Source organism: Orcinus orca, chromosome 19 (genome assembly GCF_937001465.1).
Source record: "Orcinus orca chromosome 19, mOrcOrc1.1, whole genome shotgun sequence".
Classification (NCBI taxonomy): Eukaryota; Metazoa; Chordata; class Mammalia; order Artiodactyla; family Delphinidae; genus Orcinus; species Orcinus orca.
In genome coordinates this window covers 32,874,548-32,897,390 of record NC_064577.1, presented here as the reverse complement: position 1 = coordinate 32,897,390, position 22,843 = coordinate 32,874,548, and the positions used below count along the sequence as shown (strand labels likewise).

Genomic DNA, 22,843 nt, shown 5'->3' with positions numbered 1-22,843 from the left:
TTCTGCCAGAATGCCTCGTTTTTGTCCACCTTGCACTTGTGGACATACCCTTGCTCTTGTCGTCCGCCCCTCCTGGTGCCCTTGCTGGCCTCACCCAAGGTCGGAGTTGCAGCTTAACCCCTGCCCCCTCCTGTGGCCCGGGAGGCCACACACCACACCCACCCTTGGGATGCTTTGTTCTCCAGGCCCCCTTGGGCCCTCCCCCAACATACACACTGGAGCTACGTCTGGAAATTTCACAACAGCCAACCAAGGACAAAGATCTCAAAAGCTTCCAGGAGGGAAAAACAAAAAACTCACGGTAAAAAAAAAAAAAAAAAAAAAAAAAAAAAATCAGCCAAAACGACAGTGAAGACTGCAACACCAGAAGTCAGAGGACGGGGGTGAGGACCCCAAGGGAAGGCGGTCTCCCACCTGGAATTCTAAGCCATCAGTGCGAGGTAGAGAAACACCCGCAGACAGACATGGGCTCAGAAACGTTATTTCCCCTCTTCCCGCTAAGGAACCATTAAAAGGAAGGATGATCTCCCTAATTGAGGGAGTAGAACAGGACCCACGACCCAGAAAACATGGTCCCAGACTGGAGAAGGGGTGTCCCATGCATGGCCCAGCCACCGGCCCAGGGTATCAGAGCAGGTCGGGGCTCCGGGAGGCAAGTTCCAAGAGGGGAAGAAGCAGCCAGATCAACGGGACTGCGGCCGGCAGGGAGGAGTCCCAGAGCACGGTCTTGGGTTTGGGAGTGAGTTAATGATCGCAAACTGACGACTATGCAAATGAAGGGAAGCAATTATTAACTCCAGCAAAAACAAAGTTGTCAAAATAGTAACAAAAACCTATGGACCACAGTTCAAGAAAAAATATCACTCAACTGGACTTCATTAAAATTAAATATTTCTGTTCTAAAGCCACTGTGACAGGGGTTTCCCTGGCGGTCCAGTGGTTAAGACTCCACGCTTCCACTGCCGGGGGTACGATCTCTGGTTGGGGAACTAAGATCCCACATGCCATGTGGTACGGCCAAACAAATAAATAAACTACTGTGACAAGAATGAAAGGCCAGTCTGGGAGAAAATATCTGCAAAGTATGTATCTGAGAGAGCACTTCAACCTAGAATACAGAGATAACTTTTTTTTTTATATAAGATTTAATTTTATTTATTTTTGACTATGTTGGGTCTTTGTTGCTACGCACAGACTTTGTCTAGTTGTGGCGAGCAGAGGCTATTCTTCGTTGCGGTGCACGGGCTTCTCGTTGCAGTGGCTTCTCTTGTTGCGGAGCATGGGCTCTAGCTCTAGAGCTCAGGCTCAGTAGTTGTGGCACATGGGCTTAGTTGCTCTGCGGCATGTGGGAATCTTCCCGGACCGGGGATTGAACCCATGTCCCCTGCATTGGCAGGTGGGTTCTTATCCACTGCGCCACCAGGGAAGTCCCCCACAGAGAACTTTTACAACTTAATTATAAGACAAAAACCCAACTGAAAAAAGGGAGACAAAGATCTGAAGAGACATTTCACCAAAGAAGATAAACAAACAGCAAACACTATGTGAAAAGATGCTCGATGTCGTTACTTCGTTAGAGAAATGCAGACATGGAAATGCCCCAAACTGGAAACAACCCAAATGTCCATCAACGGAAGAATGTATAAACAACGGGTCACCTCCACGCAGCGGAAACTACTTGCCACGAAGGCAGGATGGTCTGGAGGTACGTGGAACATTGGGATGACTTTCAAAACAATCATGAGATAAAAGAGGCCAGACCAAGAGAGAGCACAGCACACACTACTCGAGTCCATTTACACAAAACTTGAGCAAATGCACACCGAGTCTCAGGGCAGAATACACAGCAGTGGTTGCCTGGCAAGGGGTGGGGGGCACGGAGGGAGAAAGGCACGAGGTTTTCTGGGGGGCCCCAGGAAATGCTGGGGGTGACAGGGCCGTTTGCTAGCTGGGCAGGTGTGTACTACCTAGGCAGGTGTGCACGCATGTCCATCTCATCATGCTTCCACTTCAGGCGTGCAGTCCGCTGCACTGCAGTCAGACTGCTCTGTCTGAGCTGAGTATTCCCGCCAGCACCGCACAAAGGCTATACTGGACACCGATTTAAACAAAAGTTGTCATCGTTCTATTGGGTGGGGTGAGAAGTGGTATAAAAATGCTAAATCCAAATCTCCTAGAAAAACATTAATTAAATAATGTCCAAAATTAAAAAGAACAGCACAGGGACTTCCCTGGAGGTCCAGTGGTTAAGACTCCGTGCTTCCACCGCACGGGGTGCGGGTTTGCTCCCTGGTCGGGGAACTAAGATCCCGCATGCCGCACGGCATAGCCGAAAAATTAAAAAAAAAAAAAAAAAAAACATGAAAAACAGCAGCACAAACCTGCCTGTTTACATGTATGGAAGCAAACACAGGCAGACGACATGCAGGGCTGAGAAGAGGGCCTCGGGCACGTGGGGGGCAGGGAGACTTATTTTTAAACCAGGGTGTGTGCTGCTTTAATATAAATTCAACTCCAACCGTGTGACTCAGTAGTTCCCCTCCCAGGCATACATGAAGTGTCCACACAGACACTTGTGCCGACTGCTGACACCAGTGCTATGGAAACTGGTCAAAACATGGAAACAGCCCAGATGTTCATCAACTGGGGAATGGAATCCACACAATGGAATATTATTCAGCTATAAAAAGAATGGAGCCGACACGCTACAACGTGGATGCACCTCGAAGACACATGTTAACTGAAAGAAGCTGGACACAAACTGTCACAATGGGTCAGTGCACGCTTCCATCCATACGAAACGTCCAGAGCAGGTAAAGCCACAGACACAGAGAGCAGATCAGTGGCTTCCAGGGGCTGGGGGAGGGGAGGGACTGCTAATGGGGACGGCTTACATTTTGCGGGTGAGGAAAAGTTTGGGAACTAGATATGGTGATGGTTGCACAACTCTGTGAATACATCAGAAACCAGTGAATTGTACACTTTCAGTGCTGAGTTGTATGGCATGTGAATTACATCTCAGTAAAGCTGTCGCCAAAAGAAAAAATTCAGTTCCCAGAGCAGGGCTGACAGTGACCTGAGAAGAAAGGCACTCTGGTCTCTGCCCCGTTCCTGGTACAGAGCTCCTAATCCCTTGTTATCTCCTGGTGATAGCAGCATCCTTTGTTCTAATGAGGCAACTCTGGGTGGGCTCCTGGATGGGGGTGGTCACCAGAAAGACCGAGCCAGGGCTAGAAGTGGCACTTTGGGCCCCACCCCCATCCTCTGGGAGAGGGGCTGGAGACGGAGCCAACAATCGTTCATGCCTGGAAACCCTTAAACCACTGCGTTCAGAGAGCTTCCAGGGTGATGGACACAGCCATGGACTGGGAGGGTGGGGCACCCCGACTCCACGCGGACAGAAGCTCCTGCGCTCGGCACCCTCCCAGACCTTGCCCTGTGCAGCCCTTCCTCCGGCCGTTCACCTGGGTCCTTCGTTATACCCTTTACAACAAACTGGGACTCTGAAGTAAGCCTCCCCGAGTCCCGTGAGCCGCTCCAGCAAACTACCAGGTCTGAGGAGGGAGTGGTGGGAACCCGATTTGTAGCCAAATTGGACAGAGTTGTGGTGAACTGGGGACCCATGACTTGTGCCAGCCTATGGGGTGGGGGGCAGTCCCTCGGGATGGGGCCCTCACCCTGTGGGTCTGCACTGACCCTGGGTAGATGGTGTCAGAAGTGAGCTGAACTATGGGACGCCCAGCTGGGGTCCTCAGAAACTGGAGGGCTGGCTGGTGCAGGAAAACCCACATCTGGTGTCAGAACCGTTGGGAGTAGAGGAAACAGAGCCCTCACCAGCCACCTCCGCAGACGCACAAAGCCCCAAAAGCCCCTGGGGAGAGTTCAAAAACCCACAAGTAAACCAGAAGCTCCCTGATTCAGGCCGGAGCCCAGACAGCTCCTAGAGTGGTGGGTGGAGGGATGTTCCAACCCCCCGCCCGCCCCTTCCATGTGCGGACTCCACAGCAGAAGTCTGCCTGCTGTCCTGCTCACGGGGCCTGCTGTAGCAACAACTCCCAAGGACTCTGCCCACGGGAATCTCACTGCGGTTTCGCACATGCCCACCCTCACTATGGGGCCACGTGGGACCCGATCTCCCCGTGGACAGACCCTCCCCTTCCACACGTGTGTGTGACTGCGGGGAGAAGGCCACCACGATTAACCACGATAGGAAAGCACCCCTTTCACAGACAGGAGCCGTGTATAAACACACAGGATCACACGCAACACCCAACTTTCTTCCAAGGGGTCCAGACAGTGGCTGCAGGAGTCGCAGCCGGGATGCCCAGGAGTGCTGGGCGGGGCCCATGCGTGGCCTCTGAGCTCAGAGTCTGTCGGTTCACGGCCATCGCTGATCACAAAGGGGTCCAGGCCTCCATCTGCCCAAACATCCAACACGTCACCAGCCAGGCCGAGCCCGCAGGCCTGACCACAGCACCCCGGCCTCCATGTCCTCACGGGGCTGCCCAGGGCAGGTCAGCTGAGCATCCCCAAGAGGCCAGCAGGTTTCCCTCTAGAGCCACAGAGCCGGACACCAGCCAGCTCTGTAGACACTGAAGAAAAGCCCACATCCAGGTGAGCAGAGCCCAGCCCACATGAGGAGTCCAGCCCTGGTCACTCACTCCGCCCAGCCTCGCCTGCACATGGTCGCCTGCCCCTGCTCCCAGCCCAAGAAGGTCCCATAGTTGTGTCTGGCTTTTACACTGTTCTCTGTTCTCAGGAAAACCCGGACGCCACTGTTGCTCTGCCGGGGTGGCAGTCACGACACACAGCACACACACCTGGCAGGCCTGCTGGGGAAGGTGTGGACCCAGGGCCGGGACGGCAGGGCCAGCTGGGCCACCGTGTCCTCAAACAGGGAGCAGCAGAGGGCACCACAAAGCCCGGCAGTGGGCAGGCCTGACTTACGGGGTAGGGCGGTGTGAAAAGTTTGAAGGGCGGTGCTGCGAGCGAGAGCGGGCAGCCTCTGCTAAAGGCCGCACCATAGATAAGACAGAGGCACCTCTGGGAGCTGGAATTAATGGACACACAGAGAAAACAAACACCCTCCAACCTGCCAACAACCGAGAGCCTCTCCAAGGGAGCCCACAGCTCTTGCCATTTCACACTGTGTGCCTCGACTGTAAAAGTAACGTGAGCTCATGCTGGAAATGTGCAAAACCCAGTAAAAGCATAAAGAAGATAACCCATCCCGGGAATTCTACCTGCTGAGCTTCTGGGGTCTCCTCCTGTATTATGAGACAAACGGCCCCCAGTGTACTTTTACAAAATCTGGTCACACCATGCTATGGGTTTGCATCCTTTTTTGCTCATTTTTTTTTTTCCTTTTTGGCTCATTTTTATACCAAGAACCTTTCCCCACACCATTAAAGACCATCATCTGAGTCCAACTTTTCACATGGCTCCCCTATGCCGACCATTCAAGTTTTGCCACAAACACCCCCGTAAACGTGGATCTGCCTGTCTCCTCATCCCCACACCGTGCTTCTCAGGGGACCTGGAGCCGCCCGGTGCGCCCCATTCTCAGCAGGGTGTGTGCCCCACAGCCCTCGCCAGCTCCAAGGGAACTGCCATTTTAGGAAGTCTTCCCTTGTTGGACAGGGAAAACTTGATCCCAAATCAAAGGACCAGACACAGGACAGGGAGGGGTCCCAGATCGGCATGGGGACATCCAACGACTTCAGGGACTTCCGGGGTCTCTGCCACATTTAGGGGTCTTACCGAGTTCTTTGGAGCCCTGGCTCTCGCTAGCCAGCTCGCCCATCTTCACCAGGGCATCGAAATAGCCTTTGGCAGCATACGTCACACCTGAGAGAAGAGGAAGGGGCAGTCACTTCCCTCGCTGGGAAGTAGCAACACCCGCAGCACCTACTCGGCGATCCTGCCTGCCTGGCAGTCAGCCGCCTCCCCTGTGCCCAGCAGGCTCCAGCCCCGGCAGGACCTAAGCCCGTTTCTTGTTGATGTTCTCTCGTTCCAATCCTGAGAGCTCCTTCTCTGTGTAAGAGCACAGTGTACCGCTTGGGTCCAGAGCTTTTCAAGTCAAATCACAGTGTGCCACCCTGACCACAAGGCCTGGTGTCTTGACGAGACAAACACCAACCCCAGGCAGGAGACTTGCAAAGTAGGTCGGCAGGAAGACCCCCCCAGCCAACCTGGGTTGAGGACTCTGTCCCCGTCTGTGGTCTCAGAGAGAGCAAGTAAGTGGGAGTGAGTCACACGCTCAAAGTGGGCTAAAGGCAGCACCACCGGGACGGAGCCGGGGGACTCACACCTCTTCCCAGGGCAACTTCTGCTCTAACCTGACTTCGCAAGGGACTGGCACGGGAAGCGCTGGGCCTGCTGACTTCCTGGGACCACACCTGGTGCCCGCTGCCCGCTGCCTGGGATGGAGCTTCCTCCAAGAACTCGGAGACCCTTCAAGACCCCGGGTGTGCCCACAAACTCCTTCATCAGAAGAGCCCCCCCAGCTGCCCTTCACGCTGGAAGGAGGACGAGGGCGCCTCTGGAGCAGGACCATGGGGAGCACCCGCCAGCAGCATAATTACTATTTCTAATCCGTTTTCTCCAGAACCCAGTTAGGGACTTATTACTGGACACTTGATCACATTTTATTTAGGTAGTTTTCAATTAAGCACACGCAATTTGCTCTGCAGTCTGGAAGTGCATGCGGGCTCCGCACCCCAGCAGCTGGAGCGCGTCTGCTGCCGGGCAGGGTGGGCTCCTTCAAAGAGATGAAAGGAAAGCCTAGCGGGCCCAGGCCTGGCCTTGGGGCGGCCGAGGGCAGCTGAGGGGCTCTGTCCTATGGGGCAGTCCAGGAAGATGGGGAAGGGAGGACACCTCCAGGCCCCCCCTCCACAGAACTTTGTTGGGGGCCCAGGTGGGGGTGGAGGAGCCTGGAAGGAGGCCTGTGCCTCATGTCCAAGGGCTGGGGCACGTGAGTGGGAGACCCCAGGCCGGGCCTTGACGGATTCACCCTAGGCCATCGACGCTGGGCAGCTGAGAATGAAGTTACGTCACTCTGAGAGAAAACCCCCGGGGGTAAGATGTCCTTGGGTGATGCTTTCAGGAAAGGAACCACCATCGGCCTGAAATGTGCAGGCCGATCCCCCCAGCTCCAGGGTTGGAACCATCCTGCCACTTTTGGCCCCATGTCCACAGTGTGCGCTAAACATCATGGCCCTCCGTGGTGCAGCACCTACACCTTCACTCTGCCACGGTGTGCTTCTGGAAACACCGCAGTCCCTCCCTAATCAGGCCCCAGGAGCTGTCCACCTACTGAGATGTCCTCACTCGCACCCGCTGGCCAGGGACGTCAGCCTCACCTGCCAGCGCCTTCTCGTAGTTCTTGCCCATGGCGATGAAGTTCCGCAGGCTGGGGTTGAACTGCTCCATGATGGTCTGGAAGAGAGCAGGGAACGGCATCAGAGGCAAGGCACCCGGCGGCTTGGGGGCCTGAACGGCGAGGGGAAAATCCCACAAGCATCACATGCGGGGTCAAGACCACGAAGCCATGGCCGGGCCCCGGGTCCAAATCCCAGCTCTGCCCCTGTTGAATGTCCTTGGGCAAATGACCTTCCCAAGCCTCAGTTTTGACACCTGTACGATGGGGGAAAGAACAGAACCTGCTCCATAGGGGCCTTGCAGATTAAACAAGTGAGCATGCGTATGACACGTGGGGCAGTACCCGACATACATCCGGCGCTCAGATATGCTGCGCTGAGGTGCCATTACCCCGTCTGGCAGGGCTGAGTCAGCGAGGAAGGTTCCTCCGCAGGCCACACACAAAGGGTTCATCGCTGCCTGGAGCCCCCTCCCACCACGATCTTCATTCAACACATCAATTACGAAACGTCAGCTCTGATTAGAGCAATGCACAGCCTGACTGCAAACACCACACGATGAATAATCCAGCAGGCTCTGGATCCGCTCGCCTGATGGACTCAAGTCTTGGTGCCAATACCACTAGTCCTTAGACTGAAGAAATTAGATTTTCACTGCGAAGGCCAAATAAATGTTTTAATTACAAGGCATAAAAACAGGCACACACAAACAACAGCCAAACGTGAGCGCTACTGGGTAATGTACCCTGATGGTTGGGTGCCAACCCCAGCCAGCGAGAACACTGCAAGGAGCTTCTAAGGAGAACCCCACCTCGGCCACATCCTACATCTTCGGGTCAATTATCGTGATATGTGTCTGATCTTTCCGCAGGGTAAGAGAGAAACGTCACCAGGGAGGGAAAGTTGCCTGGCCCCGTGGGCAGACCGCAGAGCCCCAGGTGCTTCTGCATGAACAGAGGCAGTGCCCGCCCCATCCCGGCCAACAGGCCAAAGGCAGCCCCGGCCCCAGGTAACACCCTTCTATCCCTGTTCCGGGCCCTCAGCCAGCAGGACCGACAATGGATTCCGAGAAGGGCTGTGGGATCTGGGCTCCAGAAAAACCCACTACTTCTGTCGCCCACCCTGAGGAGCAGCCTGGAGTGCCAGCACAAAGAGGAACAGAGACCTTGCCCAAGGGTGATGAGACCCCGAGCCTGAGCCACCACCTCCTAACATCCGGGGCTGGGTGCCCACCTGCTCTACGCCGTGCAGGGAACCTGGGAAGGAGATACACCTGACACATGCCTGAGTCCAGAGAGCAGGTGCACCTTCCTTTCTGGACACGACAAAGGCGAGGGCACCTGCCATGTGCTGCACCGGGGCTGAGGCACACAGGGGGATGCAGCAGTGACCCCATGGGACAAAGTCCCGAGAGGGAAGGCAGGCCCACCTCACACACCGGGCAGGACCCCGTACCTGGAGAACGAGACAGCAGGACACGGCTCAGGGGACAGCAGGGGAGAGAAGCATGTCGTCGAGAGAGGAGGGCTGCAGGCAGGGGCATGCAAAGGCCCCAAGGCCAGGGCCTGCTGGTGTCAGGGACAGGATGCCAGGAGCAGGGTAAAGGGTGGCGGGAGGTAAGAAGAGGCAGGAAGTGTGCAGTTAATGGCCCAAACCTACTGCCTCGCAGCCCGTGGCAGGGACACCTGCTTTCCCTGACAGGAAGCCGAGGGTCGATCCAACTACATTTCAAAAGGAAATGTACCCCTGACTGCTCCAGGGAGCCCAGGTTGTAGCTGAGACCGCACAGACGCGGGAGACCCCTCAGAGCTGCACAGAAACCTAAGATGTGAAGGTGGATCAGAGAGCTGGCTCCACTGCAATGTGGGATGGGGTCAGGGGGCAGTACGAAGCTCAGTGGTCTGGGGACGACTCTGCAGGGGGGAACCCAAGTCTGGATGCATCCAGTCTGAGGAGTGCCCAGCAGTCAGGGCAGGGATGTCACGTAACAGGCAGCAGACGAGGGACTGGCGTCCGGGCAGGGCGCGGAGGGGAATTCAGTGTGGGGCTGTCTGCCAAGGGTACACGCACAGGCTGGCTGAGCCCTCAGCCTCGCTGCTCAGCGCCACCCAGACCTGTGTCGGGGCAGAAAAGCACTGGAGGGCGCATGTGTCTGCTCAAAGGAAATGGACCGAAAGCAGGGTATAGACCCAGTAAGGGTGGCTTCTGTCCCCGATTCTGGTGTTCCAGACATGCACATGCACATCTGTGCATGTGCTCGCGCGTGTGTACAGCATTTCAGTGTAAGATGCATTTCTCGCTGCAGCGATGGGCACAGGGCTGAAAAAGGCCCTGGGGTGGGAATATGTGAGGGCAGACCTGGGCTGCAGAGCTCTAGGACTGCAGCCCCCACCCATCCCGGGGGCAGGAGAGGAAGCTCCACAGCTCCCTCCCTAGAGCCCCAAACATCCTCAATGACAGCAGGAAATAGGCCAGCAGCCACCCAGGCCAACAAAGAGGGTCACCTCGGCAGCCCACCCACGGCCGCCCAGTGACACATGGGGACAGCCGCCAGGTTTCGCTTCCTTAGCACAGCTGCTGAGCTCAGGCACGAGGAATGTGGGAGAGAGGGGCAGGGCAGGAGGGGTGCTGGGGTGTCGGCCAGGACACCTGGCCAGGGCACTGCCGGGTCACACAGGTGCCGCTGACTCGCCTGCCTGGAGGCAGTGGCAGAGGCATAAATGCTGTGGGGCTGGTGTCCCAGGGGGGCCCTCCTTCCCTGGCCAAAAGCCATTCTTCCTCCCTGCTCCTCACAGATGCTGCCCTGGCCAGAGAGCGGGCTCCCATCCACCTCCAGGTCACCGATCTCCTAGAACCGCGACCACCAGAGACCAGCCAGGTCCAAGACGACCTTGTCAGGAGGGACCCTGGTGGCCCAAAAAGGGCCTAGCCCCTCTGGTGGGGGATCCTCTCTGCAGGGGATTTCTCTGTGGGAGGGGGCCCCCGACACTGGGGGCCTCTCAGAGCCTGAGTCCACTGCCATCCTAGGGCTCAGGCAGAGGCATTTGGACCCAGGGGGCCGTGCTAGGCCCATGATGGGCCCAAACCCACCATCAGAAGCCTGGAGTGGGGCCCTGCCACGCCCACTGCAAGTGAGCGCTCCCCTAACCAGGGGCCTGCGCAGCCCCTCCACGCACCAGGGGGCCCTGGGAGGGGAAGCCGGAAGCCAACAGAGGCACGGTTGCCATGGCGAGGAGGCCGTGGGGCTCTGCTACACATTACCCGCCCCATGATACTTTTTCAGAAGTGATGGAACGACGGTGTCTTTCCATGGGACTCTTTACTGGAGCAATGGAGGGAACTGAGATGCAAACCCCAAGACGTCCTCCCACGGAGGGCGGGAAGAGGGAGACCTGTTTACTTCCCAAAGGGAAGGGAATGCATTTCCTTATCGACGTCAAAGGGTGTGTGCAAACGAAGGCCAGGCCAGGAGGGCGGCCTCCCCGCACACACCTCTGTCGTGAAACGCCTGTCGTGAAACTCAAGGGCCTGGGAGAGGCTCTGCATCCTGAGACCGCTTTTCCGCAGCCGGGACAGAGACCCGACAACGTGGGCAGTGACCAGCACCTTCTCCAAACTTGACACCTGTGCTACGCAGATGAAACCAAATCCCTTCAAACGCCATGCCGTGGCACGTGGCGACTGTGTGTGCGACCCCCTTGCAGGGGGCGTGGGCCAAGCACTGCGCTCAGCACCTTCTATCACTCCTTGGTTGGCTCAGTACCTACGAGGTGCCCTCAGGAAGCTGGGCTGCCACAAGGGCTCCCTGCCACCCCACCACACAAGAGCCCCAGAAAGGTCAGGGAGAGGAGGGATCTCTGCCGGAGACTCTTGCAAGCTCAGGCGCGGTTCATGGTGGCCCTCTTGCCGAGATGTCCCCACACTGGATGTCCCTGCCACCCCTGCAGTCCCAGGAATCCAGGCCTTAAACCAAATCTCCACGGTAGGGCTGGCCTGCCCACCCCCACCCCGGGCCTCCAGCCCTGCATGTCCAGGGAGCCGATGGGAGGGGCCGGGCCTGGCTGCAGGGGCGGTGGCGTCAGCACCCCAGCAGCCGTGAGCGCAGAGGCCTTCCTGCCTGGCCGGCTCCTGGGCAGCCCAGCGTCTGCACAGCGACGCCCAGTTTGAGTGACCTGGATCACGGGTCTGCCTGGCCAGTGAGGACAAGGGGCAGCAGGACGCCCCTATCCCCAATTTGGGGTCGCAAGGAGAGAGGGGGCTCTGTCCAGGGACTGTGTTCCAGTTGCTCCCACGCCCGCGCCCAGGGTCTGCCACTCGCCAGCGCGGGAATTCTATTTATCCCTCACGGCTCTGGTTCCTGGCGACAGCCCCCCTCCAGCACTTTCCTGGCAGGGCTGCCACAAACAAAGAGCAAAGTTTCTCTGCTGACACAGGGAAGTGACGTGCCTCCTGCTTCCCCTCCTGCCCTCCTGCAGTCAAGGAAGGCAGGGTGGGGTGTCTGCCTGCGTCCAGTGCACACGTGCGTATGTGCGCATGTATGGGTGTGCACGCGTGTCGTGGCCAAGCCAGGCTGCATCCTCCCTACACAGTCGACACCTGTTATAACAAACTCAGGGGATGAGACCTCGCTGGGCTCTATCTGCCATCTGGGGAGGGGCGGCCTTACACCCCATCACCCCGAATCTTCACTGGACTGGTGGGGGGCGCTGCTGTCCATTTTACAGACGGATGGAGAGAGGCTCGGGGAGGCTAAGAGCCAGCCTTCTGGGTCCTGGTGGAGCCAGTCCCGGCTTCGACTACAGGCTGGCTGCACAGCCCAGCTTGTCCCTTTCTCCACAGGGGCCTCAGTGCTCTCTGGACAGGTCACCGAGGCAGGCAGGACAGGACCAGGTGCCACACAGCAACTCCGCCTGCCCTGGGCTCCCTCACAAGCCACGTTCCAGCAACGTCAGAGCAAGGGCAAGGGCTGATGCCAGGATACCTGGTCATCTGAGGGGGGGGCCTGGTGCCTGACTACCCCTGACCACCTGTCCTCTCATCCCACCTCTGTGGCAGGAAGAGCAGGCGCCAGCTTTGCAGCCAACAACCCACATCCAACGCGGGGCCCCTGTCCAGGCACTGCCAGGGGAAGGTGGCAGCCGTCCTTCAAGGGAGGCTGTCCTTGCCTGCTGTAACTGCCCTCCACAGGAGCACTGACTACCTGAGGCTCTGGACAGAGGGCCCAGCTCACACTGCAGCTCTGCATGACTCCTGCCTCTGCTCCCCTATATTAACTGGGACATCTGTCCTGGGGACCATTCTTAAGGGAAGAAAACCAACTGGAGTTCAGTGAGTGCTGGGAGGGCCTCCTGGAGGAGGCAGAACTTGCGCTGGATCTCTCTTGGTTACAGCCAGAGAGAAGATAACAATGGGTCTGCACTTGACAAAGTGAGTGGACGCAGCAGCTTCCAGAATGAAATGGCCTGTGAGGTGAGGACAGGACAGTCAAAGCTGGTGGTGGCTGCAGAAAAGGCTCCCGAACGAACAAGAACAAACCAAGCAGGGATCAACTCCGGCTGATTTCACTTTAACAGCACTAGGCCCCCCTCCCCACGTCCTCCATGAGACGCCCCCCATGGGCCATGAGCCCCCCACAGACCACAAGAGCACCCCTCCCCCGCCCCCAGGCATGCATGTTCTCAGCCCAACCACCTTCAGCGGGGACAAGGGCCAGGGTCCCACCAGTGCACAGAGAGGCCAAGCTCACCACAGCCTCTCAAGAAGGGTGCACAAAAGAGCATTTGCAGCAGGACCCAGCATCAGGAATCAAGGCACCCATGCTGCCCAGGACAGTCCCCTGCCGCCGAGCGAGGGGTAGGCGGTGGGAGCACAGCTGGCTCTTTTGGGAGCCAGAGGAGAGGCCTGGGGGGCAGCCGAGCTGGCCCTCATGCTGCGGGGGGCGCTCCAGCTGGCCTGGCAGCCCGGCCAAAGGGTCGCCCCGGGGCGTGAGAGGCTGACAAGCGGCCCTGCAGCGAAACGTTGGTTCTCGGCCTCCGCCAGCTTCTGGGGAAGCTGCCAACATTAGAATAAAATGACAACTTATGTCTTTGGCATGGAGCCCAGAGTGACACCAGGGAGCATGGCGGCCTCCCATGAGGAGGGACCAAGGGGCGGGTACCCCTTCCCGTCACCCCTACGGCCCTGAGGCAGGGGGCCCAGGAGGCCCTGAGCCACGGGCTGGGCGACACCAGGAAAAAGACAAAATTCTGGCCAACTCTCCCGGTCCTGATCTGAGGGCGGGAACTTTCTGGGCCCCTGCAGGGGATGGGCATAGGCGATGCAAGGTGAGGAAGGGGCAGCCAAGCTCCCACAGCCCCAGAGGCCCACGTTCAGGGACCGAGCACCATCACCGATTCCTGGGGCTGTGGACACCCGCCTCCCACCCCTGCTCTCCCTCAGGACCTGGATCCTCAGGTGCCCCCAACCCGACTGACCCCTCCTGGAATAGGTCTTGGGGGCAGGAAGCCACAAGTGGGCTCAGGTTGGGGAAGGGGCCAGTGAGCGCTGGGTGGGGTCTGTGCCACTGGGAGAGCCTCCCCCTCAGACCAGGAGCCGCGCAGCAGGGTCCACACGCGGGCCCCACCAGCCCGGCCACTTCCTTCCTATCCAGAGGCACATCCGGCCAGTCCCGACTTCAGAGGAGCAGGACGCTGCAAGGCCGCAGACGCCTTCCAGCATCCAGGCCCTGCCACACCTGCCTGACTTCTCAGCCCTGCCCCAGGGCACGTGGCCCCCCACATACCAGCCCACTGCACCTTGAGGTGGGGGCCTTACGGCTGCTGGGTGTCAGGGACTGAATTCGTCCCCTAAGAATTCACGTGTTAGGCCTAACCCCAGCACCTCATTGGTGACTGTTTTTGCAGGGAGTCTTTACAGAGACAATCAAGGTAAAACGAGGTCATCTGGGTGCGCCCCACTCCCACAGGACTGGTGTCCTTCTAAGAAAAGATCAGGACACAACACTTAGAGGGAAGACCATGTGAGGACACAGGCAGAAGGTGGCCTGCACATGCCCAGGAGAGAGAACACAGGAGGAACCACCCTGCCCACACCTGGACCCTGGCCTCCAGGCCTCAGATGAGACACACCTCTCTGCTGTTCAAGCACCCGTGGCGCTCTGTTTGGCTGCCCGAGCAGACCCAGTCGCTGGGCCGATCCCCACTTGCCCTATGAAGGCCCAACCATCACTTCTCTTATCATCTGGTTACTGCTCAACTGGTTAGAACATTCTAGGGCCGCTGACCTGTCCTTGTCCCCGACAAGGCTCTGACCCGAGTTTCACAGGGCTGGGCTCCCCGCTGGATGAGGAGCCTCGATGAGCAAGCAGGGACACAGCCCCGGAACACCCTGGAGCTGCTTCTCCTCCTGCCGCCCTCCGCCGGGTGGGACGAGCCAGCGGGGGAGGCTGTCATGCCGGTGGGTACACAGGCCACTCAGCACCCAGGAAATCAGACGGCAGCAACAGAGGCCTTGGCTGGGCCTCCCTGCCCTCTCCACGGACTTCCAGCTCCTCCAAGAACTTTCCATCCTGAAAGCTACCAACCATAGCCACCACTTTCCTGATGCTCCCTGCAGCCAGGAAGGGTTCTGTGGTTCCAGCTAATCACGAATGAGAAAGCGGTGGCACAGAAGCTAAAAACCCTCGCCCGAAGCCCTCAGCGCTCCCAAATGGAAAAACAGAGAAGCAGGATTGAAGCCATAGGGCCCAGCTCAAGCAGGCTCTGGCTCAGCCGGGCACCCGGGACGGGCTGCGATGTGTTGCTTCATGGCTCTGAGCCTCCCCCACCCGCTGGGACACCCAGGGCCCCTCGTGAAGCAGGTTTAGAGATAAATGAGGCACACACACCACTCCCAGCATGGTGCCTGGACCGAGCAACCCACTGAAGGTTCTTCACGATGATTCAGGATTACCAGCCAACTGCAAAGCCCAGGCGGCCACGGCACCTCCCACAGCGCAGAGCCAGAATGAGAGCCCCTTCACCCAACTTCATGGTCCCCTGCCCAGGGGGGCCTGTGCAAGAAGCCTGAAATCAGGTCTCCTGCCGGGGCTTGACTGTAGCCCCTGGCTGCCTCCCTGCCTGTGGCCAGCAAGGCCCTGGATCCCCAAGGGCAGGACTGGCCACAGCCTGGGAACCACTAGTCCCTGGATTGCAAAGGATGTGCCTTCCGTGGGAGGGGTAGGAGGGAATAAATAGAGGCGTGGACGACAACTGCTTCTGCCAAGGTGCTGGCTAGGGCAGAGGGGCTTGACTTGCCCCACAGTGGGTTCAGAGGGGCAGTGGGTGTGGAGGGACCCCCGGTCCCCTCCACCTGGGGCACATCAGCACCAATGCAGGCTCTACCACACCCCCTTCTTTTAATAGCCCCGCTGGAAGCAGCCAGGCCACTCTGGCTCAGCAGGTCAGCTCTGCCCACACTTGGCTCCCAGAGATGCAAACGCCCTGCTGGATGGAATTCTAGCTCCCAGAGGTGGGGGGCACAGCCTCTCCTCCACAAAGCTCCCACCCCCATTCCAACGTCAGGATGTCGATTTCTTTCACAGCACAGACACCTGTGAAATCCCAGCACGTTTCACAACCTGTTACACGTGTGTCATCACCCGGCACAGGGCTGCTTGGTGACTGTTCCTGGCACCACTGGGCAGGGGCAAGCGGGGACATTACATCTACAGACCACTTAGCGAGTAAGAAGGAACAGAGATCCTGGCTGTCGTGGGGAAACCTTCTTTGGTCAAGAAACAAAATGCCAGCAAACGAAAGTGGCAGAACAAGGGTTTGAGGGCTTGGAAGAAAAGCCCACAGCCGTGCTCAGGAAAGCCCCCATTTCTCCAACACCTGGACGGCCAGAGGTGAGGCCCAGGCGACACCCTGACCCTGATGACTGTGAGCTGAAACAAAGCTCCGAAGAGTCAGACTCTGAATCCGAAGAGGTTTTAGGAAAACTCTACCAATTAATCTCATGTCTTTATTATTTTTTAATTTATTAATTTATTTTATTTATTTTATTTTTGGCTGCATTGGGTCTTCGTTGCTGGGCGCGGGCTTTCTTTTTTTCTTTTTCTCTTCATTGCAGTGCCTTCTCTTGTTGAGGAGCATGGGCTCTAGGTGTGCGGGCTTCAGCAGTTGTGGCTCACAGGCTCTAGAGCACGAGCTCAGTAGCTGTGGTGCACGGGCTTAGCTGCTCCGCGGCATGTGGGACCTTCCCGGACCAGGGCTTGAACCCGTGTCCCCTGCATTGGCAGGCGGATTCTTAACCACTGTGCCACCAGGGAAGCCCTATGTCATGTGCCTTTGACATATGACTTTTAAAAAACCTGTCCAAGTAATTCTAAAAGAACTGTTTTCATAACTAGAAAATAAATATCCCAAGCAAGAAAAAAAGGACGCTGTTCCCGCTGTTGGCCCTGATTCCTCCTTGCGGTGTACAACCTCTCCCAGCCCCTTACGGCACAGGGTACTCGTGACCCAAGGGCGCGGGTCCCTCTCTCACGCACATGCCCCGAGGGTCTGCAGGAGGCCCTCGGGATGCTCAACTCACAGCCCAGGGCGTCAGGACTGGCTCCACCAGGCCCCAGACAGGCACTGGAGCTGCAAGGGGAGCCTGCAGGGACCTGGGGCCATCCTGGTCATTGTGCTCGCTGCAGGAGCAGAGCACCAGACAAGACCTCCAAGCCAGAGGATGGCTCCTGCGGTGAAAGTTGGGAGGAGGGGCCAAAGGCAGCTGGAGGGGCCAACCTGCCACCCCACCGCCCCTTGACAGACAGAAAGGGGTCCTGCTGACACCCACTGCATGCTCACTCGCAGGTGCAGATCCCCTGCCTGCTCCTGAGGTTTCCAAGGTCACCTCTTAGAGACAGGACTCCCATCAGGCCCTGCCTTCACACCAACTGACCCCTTGGGCCCCCAGGACATGGCAGGACCAGGTGCTTCTGGCTAACACCCTGGCTTGCCTTCAGGCCCTGAGAAAAAGGAACTCTGCGTGGGGACAGGAGCCTGGCACCACCTTCAGAACTTGCGGGGGTCCTGGGCCACTGCTTGTGGAGCAAACAGCTAAGAGAGCAGACTCACGACAGAGATGGTCACAGTGAGCAAAGCGAGAGCCCCAGAATCAGAAACGAGGTCCATCCATTCCCAAGCACTGACACACATGTGCTGGCCACCCTTCCAGGCCAGGGTCCCCACAGTCAGGGGCCATGTGGGTCCTGAGTCACCACACCTTGTTGCTCGGGAGCACGTCAGGTAGGGACAAAAGGATCTTCTCCAATAAGAGAAGCCTGGGTGCCAACCTCCTCCCAGGCCCGCTGGCTGGAGCCCTTGGGAACCCACCTGGTGGGGGAAATGGGTGCATACCCTCGTGCGCCCTGCACCCTCTGGTTGGGGCCCCTTGAGTCATCTCACAGCTGTGCAGCACAATCAGGGCCCAAATGAATCAGAGCTGGGGGGTGGGGGAAGTACAGGGCAGGCACAGTCCACACCTGCCTGTAATTGCCACGGCCGCAGGCAGCAGACAGTAGCAGAGTGCTGACAGCCCCACCGGGCACGCCGGTGCAGCGTGTTCAGCGGGCACAGGCCTGCACCGTAATGAGGACAGCCTCTCCACTCTGAGGCCTCATGGGAAACTGCCCAAACACAGTGGCCAGGAAGGCCTCATGGGGTGGGCCCTGGCCCGGTGCACTTGAGGGTTGAGGAAGGAGGACGGGAGCCAGCCAGCCAGTGCCCCAGGGAGCCCCCCACCAGATCACTGCTCAGGTGTGCCTGCCCTTGGAGGGCAGCCCAGGCAGCGCCCGTCCCGGGGGCCATGCAAGCGTGAGTGGGGACCGCCGAGTGACAAGGCCAGCCCTGCCTGCCACACATTCAGTCCTGTGCAGGGCTCCCCTGAGCAGGACCCAGACCTGCAAACTGGGGGGGGAGTGCCAGGAGGGCCTCGGACTCCCTGCCAGCCTGCCTTCCTGCCCGGAGGGGACGGGGCCCTCTGTTCAATGGCCTGTCCTCCCCTGAAAGGCCCCAAAACCTGGGCAGCCCAGCCAGCACCACCTGTGCCGAAGAGGGAGGGGAGGGAGGGAGGGAGGTGGACGGACCTGCTGGCTCTCAGGCCTAAAGGAGCTCTGGCCTAAAACAAGGTGGCAACAAGCACGCAGCTTCCACAGCACCTCCCATGGCCCTCCCCACTGATGCCCCGAGAGCCCTGGACCAGTACCCAGAGCCTCAAGTGCACATGGTCTGTCCCGAGCAGCCTCCCCAACAAAAGACACGTTCTCCAGGAGAGACCAATAGGGATGGCAGCGCAGGCAAAACACTCCTGGCCCAGTGAGGAACTCTGCAGAGCCACCACACCCCAGGCACCAAGCCACCTCATGACCATCAGCAAACTTCGGCAAGGTCCAGCAGCAACCTCAGGGACGTGACCTGGGCACAAGCAGCTGCTGAAGCCAGTTGCCCAGAGATCAGTGCGACAAAGAAACTGCCCTGGCTACTCCAGAAGGGATGGAAGGCGCAGTACTGCTGCTGCGCTGGTGGTGGAAAGAGTGGGTACCACATAGCGCGCTCCATGGAAGGGCAGCTCTGAGTCCACTCAGGGACATCAGGCCCCTCTTTTTATGAGAAGATTCTACCCCAATGCGGCACTCGAGTCACCTTTAAAGCAAAACAAAGCACCACATGCACGCACATGCGTGCACTCAGGCACACACGTGCTCACTTGGACAGACTTGTGAATATACCAGCAGGCACCTGCATGCATGTGCTCGAGCTCACACACGTCTGCACATACACACATGTGCACACATGTTCCTGGTCACACAAGCACACACTCACATGCACACACACAGCCCTCAGGGCTGCTCCCCAGCAGGCGTTTCTGTTGCCGAGGAAGCGCCTGTCAGAGCAGCACTTCACCATCCCCAATGGGGAGCCGGCGCAGCTCTGTCCACTCTAGGCGCCAGGCTTCTGATGGCGGCCAACAGTTTGCTGTGACTGCTGAGCAGTGGAAGGGGGTCTAGGGTCAGCAGTAGAGGACCTGGGCCCTCGTGCTTCCCTCTGCTCCCACCTGGAGGAGGGTGGCGGGCAAGGCCTGGCCAGCAGTGGGCTCTCACCTACCAGGTGGGGTCTCTCCTGCCAGTGCTGACGCCCACCACCTTGCACCAATGGTGGCAAACCTGACCGACTCCGGCTGCAGGAACCTGCTGGCCACAGCAGCCTTCGCAGGGCGGGTACGCAAGGCCAGGCCAGCTTCCCCACACAGCTGCAGAGTGAGGACCACTGGACGGCCTCTGGTGACCAAGGCCCAAGGCCCACGACACCCTGAAGAGCCATGCCTGAAGCTTTCCCAGAGACATCCTTCTCCTCAGGCTGTCCCCCACCTTCCCACATCCTTAGGACAGGACGGAGACCCGTGGTGCTGTTCCTACAAAAGGTGCCAGAGCCGCCCCCCTCCCAGGTCATTAGGGTGCCTGGAGCCAGGGCTTCTCTTGAGATACAGGATCGAGAGAAATACACGAACCTGACAGTCACTCTCCTGAAGCCGGGGTCTAGGGTCAGCTGTTAAAGAAGGCCCTCTCTCTCCAGCACAAGGGGATGCTTGGCGGCCTCTCCCAAGAGAGCTGCAATTTGGGCTTAATCCTGAGCAGCAGACTCCCCACCCCCACCCCGCAACTCTGTTCCTCACCCCAGGCAATTACCCAGGGCTGCCTGAGAGCCAAGTCCTGGGCTCCAGGCTCTGCTGCCTGCACCCCCATCCCCTGAGGGGCCCAGCCCAGGGAGTCCCCAGAGGGCTTCAGTCCCTGTCCCTGCACCCGCGGTCTGAGGGTGAGCTCTCAGCAGATGTCTGGAAACCATTCCATTTCTCGCCCCTTCATCTTCCATGAAATTCCCCAAGGACACAGCTCCCACGGGAACCGGGCCACAGGGAGAGAGATTAAATCCGGCGCTAGGGCTTCTTCCAGGGAAGAGAATCAAAACTGTACATTTTAGTCTCGCATTTTTAATCAGCAAGGCCAAGGACAAGCGTCCCCACCGTTCCCTTCTCTGACAAGACAAACACCACTTAGAACTGCAGCTGATAAGACACAGGGGCCAAAACAAACAGCTGAGCTGCAGCTTGGGGTGACACTAAGCAGGGCCACATCTCAGCCACTCTCCCACAAGTTGCCAACCCAGGCACAGAGGCAGCAGCGTCCCTGGACAGAGCAGAGGACCAGCCGGACCGGCCTGGGTCCACACACAGTGGCTTTGGCTGTATCCTGACTGCGCCTCAGGTGGCCTGGTCTCTGCCCAGCCAGTGTGCTGAAGCTGCCCAACCTGTCCTGGCTCTGCTGCAGAACCCGAGCTCCCAGTGACAAACCACAAACAGTAAGAGCACTGGACCAAAGACCCACCAGTCAGGTCGCAGAGTGGCAGGGGAGCACCGCCCACAAACCGACCTGCCCACGGGCTCTGCAGCCGTCACCAGCCAGGAGTGTGTGAGGTGCCCAGCCTGTGGACACCCACTTTCCGATGTGTCCAACGTGAAAGTCCTTGGTCTCAGCCACACCTTCCCGTGGGAGCTCAGTCATCAGCTGACCCGCCGAGCACAGACCGCAAACTAGCCTGTTGAACGTGTGCCCCAACCCCCCAAAGCTGGGATCCTAACCGTTTTCTGCCACCATCCTGCCGACAGATTTCACTTCAGACCTACAGACAAATCATAGCTCCATCCAGAAGCTGCTCAGCTGGAACAACACGCCTGACTGCTCGGTTTTAAGTGTTTTATTAAGGCTGATCATGGGATTCTCCAGAGCAAAGCCACGCCACACACTCCCTCCTAGTTCTCGCCATTAAAGTTCCTGTTTGGTGGTTTCAGTGCAGAAGCAGGGAAAACAGGGGAAAAAAACCTCCAAGCCAGGCATTTCTCTTCTACCCCCTGCAATAATGAGCAAGTCGAAATAGAACTAATGACTAATAATTTAATAAACCTCCCTCCCCTGAGAGCATTTACAGAGCAACACAACCAAAAACCTATGCCACCGACTCTACGTGAGACAAATATAAAACCCCCAAGAGCTGTTCCTTTTACGTGCTGCTTCTTCGTCAGTCTCCTGTTTACCAGCACCTCTAACATGGCTTCAGAACTGACTTAGTCTACCCTGACCCAGCTTCAGGATTCTTCCAGGTGACCTAGCTACAACTTTAAAAACCTTTATTAGCAGCCATGATCGACTCCAGCCACGCCGGACTCCAGCTGAAAGCTAACGGCCCCCCAGAGGCCTCTCCCCGCCCTCCCCCGCCGCACGCAAAGAGGGCTTGGCAGGCCGCTGGCTAAAGAGGCACAGCGTAGTTGTTTAACACAATTAGAAACTGTTGCTCTGCCAGCGCGCTGCAAACCCACTCCGCCGCCATGAACCAGCCGCCGCCGCCGCGTAAATACCAACTCCGAACCCCCCACCCCTCCCCGCCCCCGACCACCGCTTAACCCCGAGGCACAGTTTTGAAACAGAGCACGGTTTTGTAAGAGGACTGCGTGGACCGCCCAAGGAACGAATCTCCCGTGAGGAAATGCTGCCGGGAACAGCCCTGAGCCACCGGAGCCTGGGTCTGTGCTGGTGGGGGCGGGGGTCCAAACCGAAAAAATGGATGCTAAGAAACTGAAACTCGGGTGTCTGCCCACGTGCACACAGGCGCAAAACATGCCGGGGCGGGGGCGACGAGGGTCCGGCGGGCACACCCGCGTTCCGCACCGGGGGCTGCGAGCCGACTCCTCACACATCAGAAGCAGAGGCGGGCGCGCCAGCCTCCTACACAATTAGTCTTCTCCCTCCGCGGTTACATAAGATGACGGATTATCTGTCCACCCATCGAAGCTGCCCCTGCGCGACCTCCCACCCGGCCACGTCCACAGACGCCCGGGAAGGAGTTGTGGAAAGGAAAAGCCTGTTGAGAAAAAAGTGCCCGAGGCTTGCGTAACCGCGCCCGGCGGGACCACCACAGAGCGCAGAGCGACGAGGAGCCACGGCCCCGGACCCCGGCAGACCCCGGACACCGCAGCCCGCGCCCGTGCCCCCACCTCACTCGGGTCCGAGGGCTCCAGCCCCCGGGAGCGCGGGGACAGCAGGGGGCTGTCTGGACGAGGGCGCCCGCGCCAACTTATGCCGGGCCGGTGCTGGGTCCCCGCGGCCGCGCCGGGACGACCCCCGAAAGCCCAGGGACCGCCCGGGCGGGCGCGAGCGCGCGGGTGGCGCAGAGCTCACCTTGTAGACATTTTCCGTGAGCCTATGCATCTCCTCCGACCGAGAGAGCGACATGGTGCTGGTCCGGTTACACCACTGACCGGAGCGGGGGCGCAAGCAGCTGCGACTGCGGACGCGGCAACGACTACCAACACGAAGCGCGCAGAGCCAAACCAAAAGCGCGGCGTCCAGCCGGCGTCCGCCTTTATAGCCGATCAGGCCCCGC

General features: G+C 58.6%; 1 protein-coding gene across 13 annotated transcripts in view; it reads right to left on the bottom strand.

Moving 5' to 3' along the window:
• BAIAP2 (BAR/IMD domain containing adaptor protein 2) overlaps window positions 1-22,813 on the bottom strand; it is a 71,292-nt gene extending 48,479 nt beyond the window's left edge. For all 13 annotated transcript variants that reach the window (XR_007473266.1, XR_007473267.1, XR_007473268.1 and 10 more), the window contains exons 1-3: window positions 22,639-22,813; window positions 7,362-7,437; window positions 5,761-5,847 (exon numbers count right to left, since the gene is read on the bottom strand). Coding sequence is in view for 7 of the 13 variants with exons in the window: in XM_049701476.1 (XP_049557433.1) it covers window positions 5,761-5,847; window positions 7,362-7,437; window positions 22,639-22,692 (217 nt within the window). In the remaining 6 variants the exon portion in view is untranslated. The remainder of the gene's footprint in view (window positions 1-5,760; window positions 5,848-7,361; window positions 7,438-22,638) is intronic.
• Window positions 22,814-22,843: the final 30 nt, after the last annotated feature.